General features: G+C 34.0%; 1 protein-coding gene across 1 annotated transcript in view; it reads right to left on the reverse strand.

Moving 5' to 3' along the window:
- DGKB (diacylglycerol kinase, beta 90kDa) overlaps window positions 1–16,423 on the reverse strand; it is a 294,394-nt gene that overhangs the window by 256,021 nt on the left and 21,950 nt on the right. Inside the window, exons 2-3 of the mRNA XM_009994937.1 lie at window positions 13,120–13,196; window positions 8,868–8,888 (exon numbers count right to left, since the gene is read on the reverse strand). Coding sequence (XP_009993239.1) covers window positions 8,868–8,888; window positions 13,120–13,196 — 98 coding nt within the window. The remainder of the gene's footprint in view (window positions 1–8,867; window positions 8,889–13,119; window positions 13,197–16,423) is intronic.

Genomic DNA, 16,423 nt, shown 5'->3' on the forward strand with positions numbered 1-16,423 from the left:
TGGAAGGGACACTTTGGAACATGGATTTCTCTCTTTCTGCCTTTTTTTTAAATGTATTTATGAGATGTATAAATTTTATGTCCACATGAAACAATGTGCTTCCCATCAAGGCCAAGACTTAACTGCCTCAGGGTGAAGTTTTAAACATTTATCACTGTCTACAAGGGACCAACAACACATTGCAAAATTTGACAGATCTTGCGTAAGTCATTATTATTATGAATAATAATAATAAAGAAATGTTTCCACAAGGCTCAAGCTGGGCAAAAAATGAAAATTATCAGCTTGGACATGAACTTGCTGTCTTTGTCTCATTACAGAGTTTCAGCAACCATAGTCTAGTTTGGCAAAACTGTTTGACTCATACTACAAACATTACCTTTTTCTTTAATAATAAAGTCACTGACATTTAATTCACTATTTATAAATGATGATACTACAATAGCAAGAAGATTCATATCAGCATCCAAGTAAATCGGTCTTTAGTTTATACTATATACATGCCTTTTTTTTTTTTAAATCTATAACAAATACATTGATCAGTAAATCAAATTACTTGTGAAAAAAATAAATAAATGTGAAAGTGTTTTGTAAGCTGGCAATGTGTGACTGCAGCCCAGAAAGCCAACAGTATACTGGGCTGCATCAAAAGAAGCATGACCAGCAGGTCAAGGCAGGCGATTCTTCCCCTCTACTCTACTCTCTTGGGACTCCACCTGGAGTCCTGTGTCCAGACTCTTGGAGCAAGTCCAGAGAAGTGTCATGAGGATGATCAGAGGGCTGGAGCACCTCTCCTATGAAGACAGGTCAAGAGAGTTGGGGTTGTTCAGCTTGGAGAAGAGAAGGCTCCGGGGAAACCTTATAGCAGCCTTCCAGAACCTGAAAGGGACCTGCAGAGAAGCAGGGGAGATATTTTTTACACGGGCATGTAGTGGTAGGACAAGGGGTAATGGCATTAAATTGGAAGAGGGGAGATTTAGATTAGACATTAGGAAGAAATTCTTTAGTGTGAGGGTGGTGAGACACTGGAACAGGTTGCCCAGGGAAGCTATGGATGCCCCATCCCTGGAAGTGTTCAAGGCCAAGTTGGATGGGGTTTTGAGCAACCTGGCCTAGTGGGAGCTGTCTCTGCCTACACAGGAGGGTTGGAACTAGGTGATCTTTAAGGCCACTCCCAACCCAAACCATTCTATGATTCTGTTAAATGTGTCTGAACTATTTCACTAAATCACAAAGAGGAATAACCAAATTAAAAAGGAAAACAGGGAAACAGGTTATAATCCCACTGAATTTCAGGTTTATGGATGGACTGTAACAGCCCTGTGACAAGGTTGTTGCTTATATGAAAAAAAACCACAAAATCTGTGATTCTACTAGTCTGTAGCTGAAAAACATTTTAAGAGAAAAACATTTTAGTCTACACACTGGAGTGTAGATTATCCTATTAGAACTGAGCTCTGAAGTAATGCAGTCATTCATGGGAATGTTTTTGTGAATCTATGTACAGTAAATAACAGAACTGATCTAAACTACAGCATATGTAGAAGTAGTTCAGATTATCCATCTAGTTTTCCAATGAAAAAAAGGTTACCTTTCAAAAAAAGCTCACTTTAAATTACTTACAGTGCTTTCTCTATTATTTCTCTCTCACTGTAATATACAGAAGCCATTACATAGCTGTAGAAAAATGGAATAGTAAATCTTGTAAGGACCACTGTATAACACTTAAAGGTTTTAAGAGTATTACCACCGAATAGAGATTTTAGTATTGAGTACGGTCCATTTAGAATGGAACACTTAAATATGCCAAACATTTGTTCATCTTAATTTGAAGTAACTTTTACAGAAGACAGAACAGCACACAATATTATGAACATTTCTCCATTTTACAACTATACAGCATTCTTCTTCTTTCCTCATGGAACTTCACCATTCTAAAACATGAAAATGCTTCAGTAAGTAACTAGTCATCCTTTAATTACTAACATTTCCACCCCCAACTCAGCTACTTTTCAAAGGAACCACACAATGTTTTGGCAACCCAAAACACAAAAAATGAAAGTACAGGACATTAATTTTCCACAGTAACACAGATCACACTCAGTCTGCCATGTAAAACCATGGTATCTTCCTTTTTACATTTCATTATCACATAAGAACGTTTCAGATGAAAATTCCGATAAATATTGATATGGTTTGAAAAAAACTTCTGTTAATGAATTTGCCAGTATTAAACAGTTCAGATCAATAATATCAGAATAATATGTAATCCATAATGTTGGATGTGTTTTCTTAAGCATGCAGGCTAATTGCTTTATTTTTGCTTGGCTTCCAGAAGCTCCAGTTGAATTAAAATTAACCTGAGATAGAGGAATTTAGCATTTCAGAAGGTATTTTCCATGACATTTCTGAAGTCAGGGGATGAGAACTAGAGGGTATGTACCAAACCGACTACAATCAACCTGGCACATGAATTAATCAATTCCATTTCACAAGAGACCATCAAGGCACGGGGGGAACTATGACAAGAAGTTTAGGGATCTCAGGAAAATTTTCACCATTAACAGGGAGGTATATAAGGTCATAGTTGAATCAAACAATTCTTATACAAAGGAACATGAAAAACTTTCAAACAATTAGGCCTACTATTTTTTTATTTTTATTTTTTTGGAGGGTGGAATAAAAATCTGTGCTGTTTCAGCTTTGATTCAAATAGAAAAGGCACAAAAAGCCTCACCTGTAGGTCAGAGAAAGGTAGGTAGTTTCATATTAATCATATATAACTGAATTCCTCTTTTTTAACTGATTCACCATGTGTACTGGAGCACCTTTTCTTATATCTTACAAATAAACCTTAAAAAACACAACTTTATAAATCTTTATATTCTTCTATATTATTGGGTAATGAAATATTTGGTAAAGAAGTATTTTTATATAAGACTAGAGAAATAGATATTAGAAAAATCAGTGAGTTTCAGCTAATATAAACCATATCAAATTAATTTTACTACTATTGTATTATTCTTGCTATGATAATTTCCCGTTTTCTCAGTGTTACCAATTACCTAAAATTAAAATAAAGTTATATACCCACCTTGAAGAAATGGAAAGGAGAAAGGACCGAAGACAGAAGCAAAATGGCACATTTTTAACTTTTAAATTATTTTTAACAAATGAGTCAACCATTAAACATTTTTTAGCTTTTCTGAAAGCAAACATGAAACTGGATTCACTATGACTCAATGTAGAGGAAAATTAAAATTACTCTTGAGACATTTCAACCACATCTAAAGGCAAACTACTTGCAGGAACTGCCAAACACTACTGAGGAAAATAGTGATGGAGGAAAGGAGTTTTTACTGAGTTATAAGGAATAATTTGCACTTATTGGAAGAACTGAGGTAGGATTGAAAAGAAAGTTCCTCCACAGAGCATTATATTTCTCTCTTCCCCAGCTGCTAAAAGCGCCTGGGAAACTCCTTAATGGCTTTGACCAGGCTTTCTGAGATGTTATGCTGTTTTTCTACCATAATACATTTAAAAAGCAAATACTGTAGAAAATTCTTTAGCTTGGGCTTTCATTCTCCTTCTCCACCTTATGAATCTGATCACCAGTCTATCCTTTTCAACATATGACAGGAAATCCTATGACAGAATAGTAAACATACATAAAAAGATACACACAATTACAATCATTGAAAGAGAAAAAATTGTTTATAAAGAATCTTGACTGAAAAGAGCTGAAAGTCAGTAAGAGATTAAAGTCATAACAACTGACAAGATAAACAAATTACGGTTTAATTTATTAATTACAGTCATGGCCACATAAATGGGAACAAGACAAGATCTAGTGTTTGGAATTAATCTGCACCCATAAATACCACATTCTCTTTGGTCTTTTTCTTCTTTAAAATTTGCACAAAATATTTCAACATAAGCCACTGTTTTAGTCATCCTGAAAAACAAATGTAAGAGAGGGGAAAAAAAATAAAAAGAGAAATAGTTCATTTCAGCAGACTTCCATGAAATATGAGTTTCACTTATTAAAAAGAATATTTCAGAGATAATGAGAAAAAAATTATGATGAAGGTAATTTTCAATTAATTACTTTTAAAATTATGTTGCCTGATCTCCAAGTGGCACCAAAAAAAATGTAGTTTAATCAGCTTTATTCTACTGACAGTAATAGTTCTGGGTTATTTTTGTTTGTGGGTAGGTTCCCTTAAGTGATTATTTATTTTCAAACAATTTATATAGACTCAATATCTGAAAAATAAGCTGTTGAAAAAAGCAGTAGATGTTACAGGGCCTTGTATCATATTTAATGCTATGGCAACAATGACACATATTAATGCTGGTGCATTAGCAAAAATTAGATGATTAGCTGTGAAAAGCTAATCATCCCCAGTACGGGTTCAAGTTTTTAAGAGTCATTGATTTTGACAATGTTTCAAAACCTGACTTTTGCCAACAAATGAGGAAACAAAGCAAAGATCATCTAGAGGAGGGTTAATAAGCCAGGAAACATGAATCACATGAGAAGACATAAGTTTTTTGTATTTAGAAATTAATTTTAATGTTCATATGGCAGAAATTCAAATTAGATTTGGAATTTGTCATGGAGATTGCCTTTGTGCACCAGGATGAAGTTTCATTTAAATTGAAAGTCCTTAGCATTTTCTGATCTAAGCACTTATATTTTTTACATTATTAATTTTGAAAGTTTGGGTAACCAAAATAAGTTATTTTTCAATAAAGCAGCATCCAAATTCTCACCTACTGAAATAAAAGTTTGCAGAAAAAACCCCAACAAAACAAACAAAAAAAAACCACCCACATGCTCTCATAGTTTGATCCTACCATGTACTCCATACATCAAATAATATATGAATATTATCAATACAACAGACATATATTTCTGCCAAAATTTTCCCTTTTATGTCTCCTATCAAAAACAATCACTTAATATTTAAGAGCATCTAACACATCTTCAAAGAAGCAAACTCAACAAAACACCCAAAAAGGAAATGGGAAGACTCAATTTTTATACATTAACTACATTTTTAGGCATAACATGGTACTACATTCTCATGCTATTAAAATCAATTTATGGTAATTAGTAAAATAATATACATCGGAAATGTATTCACCAACCACTTCCATCTCATCCCAGTATTATATCCATGTAAGAAAAAAACAGACCTTTACTATCCGCAGGTAGTACATGATTCCTTCTGTATGTGTATGTACGTGCATATATCCATACATACTACACACATAAATACATATATTTAATACAGACATTCAATAAACACATATTTACTATCCAAAGGTGGGTTTTTTTAAGAAGAAAGAGTGCTAAGGCATATACTTTCAGAAGGATCTTGTAGCAGATTATCATCCAGGGTCTGTTTTACAGGTATTGCCAATAAAGACTGTTAGAAGAAATATGCATAAATTACTAAACAAAGTGAAGAGTAGATAGCTTGCATTCAGTCCCAGCAGAATTGGTCATCTGAAACTTAAAATTACTACAGAAGTTAGGAAAAATGGGGTAGGTGGCATGCTTCAGACTAAAACCAAATACACCAGCAAAAACAATAAATCCCTGAAAAATTCCTGTATCTGGCCAGGTAACATAAACAACTGTAGAACTGTCTACAAAAATCATATAGTCTTTTATTGCCCAACTGTTACAACTAGGATGTAAACAAAAAAACACTCTAGCACCAACACATCACTCAGTAAATGCTTTAGAATTCTCACTGTTATAAATTAAACATAATTTAAATATTAAAAGCTATCCTTTTAAGAAAATGTCTTTATTTCTGTTTACCAGAGTCCAAATACCCATTAGTGAAACACCTCTCCCCTGCTATTTGTTTCACAGCACTAATTCAGACATTCAGGATCAAATGAAGGCACAGTGCAATACAATTAAAATTATAATAATTTTAAACACAGGAAAATACTTTTCCATTGAAGTTAAATGCATCGTAGTAGTTAAATATTATTAAATGTATCATCAATGACTAGCAGGTAAGTAGTTGTAACTATTTATGTATAAATATTACACCATTGCACTTGAGCCAAGACGAATCAATTTAAATACTCATTAATGGCAATATAAAAATCAAGAAATACATGAAATATATCCTTTCAGAAGGAATTTATTTCTCTGTTTACGTCACTTTAAGAACAACTCAGCTGATACTTCAAAATGATACAAAAAATATGAGGAAAGCATTCTTCATACTTTATTACTCAGTGCCATAATTGGTACACTATTTATACACTGTTTTAATACTGCTAGAGGAGTTGAAATGCTGTTTGTGTAGTCTGTCACTCTTCAGATAAAACATATTAAAAATAAAATTGATAGCACTGTGAACTCTTGCTTTGTTTTAATTTGTTTTCCTTTAAAAATGATTTAGTTTTAAGCAGCATACTCTTTGAAATGTAATGGTCTGACTTCAATATCAAGACAGCTTAGAACAATTTATTAACTCTAAATACTGGTGGTGGTACCCTAATAAACAGAATTTAAAATATATATTATTTATTATTTTTTTTCTTTTAAAATACTTTGAAACAGTATCTAGTGCACATCAGACCTGTAAAACAATTCTTGAATTTGCCATTTAATAAACTATGATAACTCAACAGGTAAGATGTAAATAAAAGCCATATGAGGCTCCTAAAGCTTAAACATAAGGTACTGTGCAACACAAAAGCATAGAGGGGAAAAAAAAGGATAAAAATGGGATCTTATGGCAGAGAGCGGAAATATCAAAAGGGAAGATATCAAGGAGGGAGAGATGTTAAAATGACTGAGGAAAGAAGACAGAAGGACCACTAAAGATGATAAAAAATGTTTAAAACTGAACAGCTTTGCAGCAGAAAGTGACTATCTCAAACATTTTACACCTCAGTGCCCTCAACACTTTCCACAGAAAGCAGGCTCATAGCCAGACTGCCAGCATCCCTGCCTGGCTGCCTTCCCAACTCTCTAGATATTCAGGAAGCTGTTTCCCTAGATATTCTGCCCAGAGAGCCAGAAAAACAGAGCGCCCAGTGTCTGAAGGGGAGTTTTCGGCCAGTGGTATTTGCAAGTTGTTATTATTTTCTCTTTTGTAGCTAGAAAGATACATCAACCTTTCTTAGTCTTCAGGTTCTTACATGTGAAGGACAGGCTTTTCCTACACAACAGATATTCTGTAATTCTCCACATCTTCCTAACCCTTCTGTAAATTAGTTCAAATTTGAGTTTCCTTTGTTCCATATCTTGGTCAAAAGTGGAAAGATGAGGTTTCTGCAGTACCTTTTAACAGAATACTAAATCTTCCTTATCTGTAGTAGAAATACTTCTTTTTATATATTGTAATTACGCAAGGTCTTTATGGCAAAGTAGTACCTTCTGTACTTCTGTACCTTCTGTACCTTCAAAGAAAACAGCTGAAGGAAACAGCAAAAGAATTATTTCCATCCATATTCCTGTGTATTTGAAATTTTAACTAGTTTTCCACTTACATCAATTGGCCTAAGGCAGCACCTTTCCTTACAAGTCTTTTCTTATTCTCAGACCACCATTACCACAGGAATATTACAATGTCTCAGTAATATATTTCTCTTCTTCATGACCAAACCACAACAATGCTTTGCAATCTTCTTGTGATCAACTACCATACACAGCAATTTATCTAACAATGTCATTAGTCCCAGGGTACAACACTCCATTACTCTGCTCCATTTACTATAGTCCATAACATCATCAAGATTTTCCAGTATAATACTCAGATTTTTCTCCATTTTAGCAATTATTACTAAATTTGGTTTATTGAGTTGATTCTATTAGTATTAACCTACTTCTTTGCATGAGGTTTTTAGGAAAAATACTAATGAGATTAGTCTCAAAACTGGCCACAGACACACTGCTTTAATCTGAACACCCCTTTCAGGACCCATTGCAGTCACTTTGTTAGTTTACTAAAAAAGTAATATTGGTCATCTGAATAAACTTTCCCCTTTTGTGAACACGAGTGTCTGCTCTCAGTAACACACCTCCAATATCTCAACCGGCCTTTGGCCCCAGAAAGTGAGGAGTTCCTACAAAACTAATTCTTTCAGTCCTTTGACTTTTTCATTTTTCTCATGTTCTGGCTATCTCTCCCCAGAACAGTGGAGTAGGAGCTTTTTTAACACCTGCACACTAAAAAGGAAGAACTAGGTCATTTTAAAAAAATAGTTCATTTGATTAGTTCTTCCCTAGCTTTTTCTTTTTTCATTGTATTTTTATACCTAGTTTTAGGCTACTGAAGCTTCTCATAAGGAGAATCTTGGGTTGATGATTACTCTTTAACCATTCCTCTTACAATTGCTGTAAAGTCACAATTGCTTAAAGCACACTATAAGCCTTATTAAAATAATAAAATCTGACATTTTAAGCCTCCTAAATATAAACGGCATTATATGGTTACAGAAACAGTATTTAGTATTTTTTTCTGAGATGTATTATTGTCATTTCATAATAATACAGAAACCATTACGAGATCTCACTAATGAGATGAAATTTCTGTGACAAGTATGGAACAAGTTAATTACTTGCTCTTATTTTTCATACTCCTCTCAATTAATGTTAGTAAAATTATGTACTGTGAATGGCAAAACCAAAATTCACCTAGTGAAAAAGTCTGCCAGCAGAAAGAGTGCACTTTTCTCTCAGCTTTAAATGTTTGTCTGTTTTCTGAGAGAATTATCTCATGCAGTACTTACTAATAAGTGACATCTCAGTGGAAGCCTACAAAACAAAAAGATCCTGCTTCTAAGCATAACAAACAGAAAAAAAAAATCAAAATAAGATTACTTACTTGATTAAGTATATCTTGTTTCTGTAACGCATGCAAAGAAAGAAAGAACACATGTAGATTAGTGCAGTGTCGTAACACTCAGGCTCTGTTTTTGAAGTAGAATTATTCTTGCTGAAAGGTTAGTGATGTAGATGAACAGGTTTAAGACATTAGAATATTCCATTTTCTTCCTTTAGCACATAGGTCAAGAAAATAGTTCTAAGTCAGCATTTTAGTCTTTATTAGGTAGCGCAAGCAATTTATAGTTAACCATGCAATGAAAGATAATGAAGGTGGGAAAAAAGTAAATACAGTTTTTTTCATCCCTGTGTACTTTAACAACTATTCTTGGCAACAATTTTTTTTATCTTTTTCTTCAATGAAGTAACTTAATCAGAAGTTAATGCAATGATAAATTCTACAAATAGATTAACAACAGAAAGAGACGCTCTATCCTTTATTCAATGCAGGGGGAAACAGTGAAAAAGAGGAAAAGGCTGAGGTACTTAATACCTTCTTTGCCTCAGTCTTTAACAGTAAGACCAATCGTTCTTGAATACACAGTCCCCTGAGCTGGAAGACAGGGATGGGAAGCAAAATTAAGCTCCCATAATCCATGAGGAAATGGTTAGTGACCTGCTACACTGCTTAGACATACACAAGTCTAAAGGGCCAGATGAGATCCATCCAAGGCTACTGAGCTGGCAGAAATGCTCACAAAGCCACTTTCCATAATTTATCCTGCAGTCCTGGCTAACCAGGAAGGTCCCAGTTGACTGAAGGATAGCAAATGTGATACCCATCTATAAGAAGGGCTGGAAGGAAGACTCGGTGAACTACAGGCCTGTGAGTCTGATGTTGGTGCCAGGGAATGTTATGGAGCAGATCATCTCGAGTGCCATCACACAGCATGTACAGGACAAGTGTTAGGTTTATAGTTGGACTCAAGGATCTGAAAGGTCTTTTCCAACCTAAATTATTCTAAGGTGCTATAAACAACAGTAAGCAGTGCTGGAAAAATCATCACTGTACATTGCTTTAATTTCCAATAATTCTTTTTCCTTTTAATAAAGGCACCATATCCATTTTCTACCTTTATCACAAATTCCTAACAGTAGTTCCTAGTAAGAGGTAGTATCTTAAAATTATAAATATAGCTTTTTTCTAAGTATAAAACTAACCAAAAGCTAAAATACTAAAAAATACTAAAAAACTAAATATAGTTTTATTTTTAAATCACACCAATTGTGCCAGACTTTTGCTAACTTAAGAGTTACCAGACATACCTTTCAGATGTCCACAGGTTTGTTAAAAAAACCTTAACACCTCCAGAAATCAGGAAGACTCTAAAGAAAGTTCCTTAGAAGCATCTGCACTACTTCCAAAACTGCAAAAACCCTTTGCAGCCGGTAGATAATTGCCTGATAATTAATTGCAGATGATTACCTGACTGCAAACTGTCTGCCAAACTTAGGGCTTCACCTCTCTGGGCACATCAGATCAAAAAATGTGCCTTGTGTCATGCAGTCATTGTCATAACCTTTGTGGAAATTTTAGATGGTAAGAAGTGAAGCAGGTAAACAAAGAATTATGATGCACTCCAACAGATTCCTCAAAAATGTTGACAACACTAAGACTACAAGCACACAGTGATGTGTACTTAACTGCCTATTCAGATACCATCTTTAGCTTCAGCTGCTTTCTTAATTCTTGCTAGCCTATTCAGTGCTCCCCTCAAAGGGAAATGGCTAAAATTAATTAATTCAGATAAATCTCAAATGATAGAAAGACTATTTTCAATCGCACCTTTCCAAGAGGCTGATTTTAACCTACCTATGTCTCTCACATCAGTTATAAAATCTAGTCTTAATTATATATTTGACATTTATGTATAGAACATGGAAAGGCAAAGCTTTCGTAACATTTGTAGAAGTTTTAGTCATCTACCCTACATTGAAAACAGAGAGTAAGAGCTCCATCAATAAACGCCCTATACTGGATGACCTTTTGATAATCAGATATATAATTTTCACTAAGCCAAAAAAACACTCACTCAACAAAATACAAGACAATATGAGAACCAGACTACTTCAAGTAACAAGTTGGGAATACCAATAGCTTTTGTTTTGTTTCTTGTGTCCCATTAAATCAGCTTATGATAAAAATAGGCAATATAAAAGCCCTGGAGTAGAATAAATTCCTGAAGCCTTTAAGCAGGGAAAAGCTTGAAATAGGAAGTTCTTCAGGCTTTTTCTTAAGTACCTAAATACATCACACTGCTAAATCTGCCATAGTACTATACCTCATATTTATTAGTACAGAACTGGCATCACCTTTTGGTAGAATATTGAAAAGATTTAAAAAATACTCAGAGTCCTTATGAGATAATGATCTAGGAAATAAAAAGCTAAACTGGAAACATGACAGCATCTTCTACAAAACACAACAACAAAATAGACGTGCTGTGTATAATACGTGGAAAGTAAAAAGCTGCACTATGATTGATTACAGCTGGATCAGTCATTTCTTGTCATCCCATTTACAAACAATAACTAATTACTTAAATATCACATCCAACTCATGGAGTCCTCATCTGACCAGATACAATCAATTTGCAAACCATTCTGTAAAGATTTTATCCATGAGGCAGTCTGAATGCATGACAAAAATGCAGACACACCTGTGCAAAGGCAGTTCTGTCTGCCTTGGAGTATTCACTCACCTGCAGAGGAAATTTCAGCCACTTTGCTTTCAGTTCAGCAGCTTATGCCATGAAACCTGAGCTAATAAATCCTACAAGATCCAATTCCACAAACAAACTGCTGTGAAATTAAGAACTCTGGGAAAAGTCATACACAATCACAGTCTTCTTTCATGACTAACTGTGTTTATTCATTCCATCTTTGCACAAATTCTGCCAATTGACCTGGCTTCAGTCAGAGAAGTTGTCCCAGGTACCCACACTGATAACTTTTTGCTATGACTCATCCTTCACATACCTCAAAACTATAGGATCTACTTTAAGATAGTAACCTCACAACTTTGAATACCTATTTCTTAATAAACAAACATTAATAATCTGATAATGTGTTTCGTGCATGGCAACATGTTATTTAAATATGCATAAAATACACATTTTGTAATTTAAATATACTTCACAAAATTGAAACTGTTGTATAATGACCAAAAAGTGAAGAATTTCAAGAAAAAATGAGAATAATAAATTAAGACCAAAAGAAAACTATAGAAGCAACCAAGAATGGCTACTTTCTAACAGGAATCACTTAAGGGAAGTCCTACTGCCTATGTAGTATTTGATAAGAAATTTGATGAAGACAGTATTCCAATCCTTTTTTAGTCTATGATTCTACTTAACTAAAATAATAAGATGATCTTTTAAAAGATCAACTCATACTATTTTACTGAATTATGAAATATTTTCCTCAGAAGCTGACTGAAATCACCAACATTATCCTTTGCAAAGTTCAAAGTGTCAAAGAATTTTTCCATGCTTAATGAATTACTTGACAATAATCTGGTCTTTTCCATCCAAAATGTAAGATCAAGTAATTGTCATAATGGTTAACACAGACTTCTAGCCTGAAGCCCACATAGTGCAAGTACAGCTAGAAACATTACTATTAGTGACATTAAGGGAACAGGACTTTTTTTAGCTGCATTTTGAATCGTAGTATTAGGATGTGCCAAGTAGATACAAATTGCAATTAAGGGTAACAAAAGAAAGCAATCTGTCTTTTTCTACTAGCCAAAACAGAGTATTTTGTCTAGCAGCGAATATGTAGTGACAATGCACAAACACACTTTTTTTTTTTCAGCTGGATTTTGTTTCATAACATAAAAAAAAAAAAAGCCCTTTAATAGTGGGGAACCCACTATCATATACAACATAAGAGAAAAATAATTAAAAAAGAAATCTACTCAAATCTGAACAGCTTTTACTTTTCTAACTTTTGAAATTATGCTTAACATTGGGAAAGACATTAGCCTTACCGTAACTTTGGGGTATTTTTGTGTCTGTTGAAATCTTAGAAAATAAAATGTAGTTTAATGTAAATTATTAAGGTCTGTCTAATGACAGGTTTATAAACTTCCAGTTCAAAATATTCATATTTTTATTTTCCAGTTTCAAATACTCCAGCTTATTTATAAAGAATCTTCCATTTCAAATGCAAAGAGTTACTACAACATTTGTAAATAATCCCCTACCCCCCATTTCTGACCATTAAACGAAGCAAAAAGTTAGGAGACTTACCCCTTCAGGATTGTATTTTGCTAACACACCACTGCCATGGAACTCTTCTAAGACATCCTTAATTTTCTTTGTGGAATCTGGATGAAGAATAAAGAGAGAGAAAATTAAAACACAGAAAACTGATTCACATAATATGAACTGTAATTAAAGAAACAACAACTAAACTGCTAATAGCTTTTCTCAATGCAGATTAGTAATTGTCTCTAGCTGTATGAGAGCTGTGGGCACAAAGAAAATGAGAACATACTATCTTGCTGTAAAAATCAGCAAGAAAACTCAAAACATTCAGAAATAAACAGTCTGATTCAATCCTTAACTACTGTTTAGTAGCATTTTTCTGAAGGAGATATTTGCTAGGACTCTTTCAAGTAACTTTTCTTGACCTTGAAACCCGAGTCATCTATGAAACATGCTCATTCCCAAGAACACTACTAAATCTTCTGTGGCACAGCTGCCAGTGACTAGAGGAACTGTCAGAGGAGCCTGACAATATCAAGATAAAAGAGAAAGTTGAAGAAAAAAAATCTTTTTCTGCAGTCATGTCACAGAATATAAACGTTCCCATCGAAACCTCAATATTTACAGACCTCTAAGATATTCTAACTATTGGCAGCTGCAGTAACTTCAGTAATAATTTTGCAAAACAGAACTGTGTAAAATCCCTGCAGTTCAGAAGCACACAGGTCTAACCTTCCCAATTTGCTTTAAATTGTCTATTTGTAGAATAACGAAGCAGTTATTTCAATAAATTGCCACTATACAAAGACCTTAAACTCAGATTCACTTAGTGGCAATCATGCACATAATGATCTTTTAAATATCTCAGCAACAGAACAAAAATAATTGTCACTAAATTTTTTCTTTAAAATGCAGTAGTTGAGTGCATAATAATCAAAATGTGCATAAAGGCCACAACATTGAAACAAACCACGAACTAGTAATTAGTAGGAGATGCATTATATTAAAAAACCAGGTAACTTTGTAGCAGGACAAGACAGTTTTGTCCTGTGTGAGAAAAACTTAATGGCTGTACATTTATTTCTACAACAAAACCTGGAAGGAAAGAAGAGAAACAAGGAGACATCACTTAACATTACACACATTAGGACCTAGTCATATTGATGTTTTAATTATAATAACAAAATATAGCATTGTGATAGTTCTTAAAAGTTAAAGAAACTCGGCACCTCAGCACCTTCACTCTAAAAAAGTAAACCTAGCAAATTATTATGTCACCTGGAAGGAGAAAATATAGCAGCAAAGGATTCAAAAAATAGCTTTGTAACGGTTCTTAACAACTACAAACACCAGTAAAATTTAGTTTTAAGAGGTGCTGGAAGAGTTGTTTTCCCCCCATACACAGTAAATAATGGCTTTTCACAATGTCTGTCATTTTACGAAACTTTCTTAAATGAAAACTCCCAAAACTATGTGTGGCATCAATAAAACATTTTATTTTCACTAATTGATCAGACATATTTCAGTATTACTGTCAACTCTAACTAACAGAGTTCAGGTGGTCTCATGGGTAATCACAGCAAATATTTACTTGATAGTTATCCATAGGCTTATCGCTGTGCCATTTGAAATACAGCACATAATTAGAACTTTACATTTTAAAAAAACAACTATAAAAAGAATAAATCAAGTATGCTAAGAAATAAATTTTATTAAGAACTGTAATTAGAAGCTCAGGAGTTAGATATTTACTGATTAGGACAAGTACACAGATCAATTACTGATAAAAATTCTTTTTAATTTGATCTCTATTAATTAAATACTTTTTTTCAGTAGTCATATACAAGGTTGCATGCAAAAATTATTGCATCTTATGATACTGAATTCAATAATCATTACAGTGGCAGTGTTAAATGAGCAGATACATGACAGAGGTGACTGAGTTTCATCCTAAAAAAGGATTTTTCTGAACATTTGAGGAAAGAGTTAAAACACATCAAATAGAAAGAAAATGAGGTCTCCCCATACACTTTTTATTACACAAAGTATATTACTAAAAAAACAAACAAACCAGAAATGGCCTACTTTCTAGCAGTTTTACAAGTGTCCTGAGATCTTCTCTCAGCAATGACCATGCTCGTTTTATTTCATTTTTTTTTGCCAGATAAATTCTATTCAACTTTAGTATTATGTCTATGCAACTGTAATTAAAACAAAGAACCTGTGTTTTCTTTTAATTTTGTTCCTATTCTTAGTCAAGTATCATTAAGATGGAAAATATTCTCTGTTCCGGTAACAAAACAACTATTCACCTTTTTTGTGCATGCATCACATCCAAAAAGCATAGCTAATTCCATGCTTGAAATAACTGTTAAGAAAAAGGGGTCTGTGGTTGTAAATTCTGCTTTGGTTGTTCCAGCAAAACTCTTCAAGAAGAGATTTCCACAATCTGGACAGGAGCTCTATTTATTACGATCAATATGACACACATTTCACAGCAAGGCAGAACCATTTTTCATAATCTTTTTGTTCACAGTGATTCAATAATTTCTTTTCAGTTCATGTGACAGTATCAAACTATCATGAAGAGAGACCTTTTAAAATGCTATGAAATGACATATTGATATTTTAAGTCCAACATGAACTGACAATTTTCTGCATGTATATTCTTCAACAGTGTTGATATTCCTCAGAAAAATTAATTCTCCTTCCTCAGCCTTTAGTATGTAAAGTAGTATTAGGAACATGCACAGAATCTGTGTTCTCACTGTTACCTCCAAGTAAAGAAGTGCAGTGATGAAGACCCCGCTGCCCTGGGCCACATTGCAACGTCAGCACCAGCCAATATTGTTCTTGCTTTAATTACTAGTGCAGTGAGCCCAACACTGTTCTTGTTTTAACTGCAAGTGCAGTGGGCTGGGACAACTGGGTTGTTTCTGACCTCACCTACCGGAGCAGTGAGTTGAGATCTGGTACAAGTACAGATCTTGATCTGGTACAAGTACAGTGAGTTGGGACACAAGGCACTCCCTAATTGTACCCAGAACTCCTGTTGCTTGGGAAATGCACATGAGATTCCTCCTGCCTGGATCACAGTTCACTCTGAAAGTTGCCAAAATTACCTGACAAGAATTACAGTAAAAAGTACTGGCCAAATTCAATCTTCATGTAATTGTATAAATACTGATCCTACATGACCTCCCTGGAATGGCAGCAGGATGCTACCCTGTATTTCATACAGTGATTCAGACCACCAGCTGGCAGAAGTTACAAAAGGAAAAGAGTTAGGAATTTCAGATCACTCCATGAGAGAAGCTAATGAACGAAAGACAGTGAGTGTAGTCTG

The sequence above is a fragment of the Chaetura pelagica genome, unplaced genomic scaffold (assembly GCF_000747805.2).
Source record: "Chaetura pelagica isolate M959 unplaced genomic scaffold, ChaPel_1.0 scaffold12, whole genome shotgun sequence".
NCBI classification, from domain to species: domain Eukaryota; kingdom Metazoa; phylum Chordata; class Aves; order Apodiformes; family Apodidae; genus Chaetura; species Chaetura pelagica.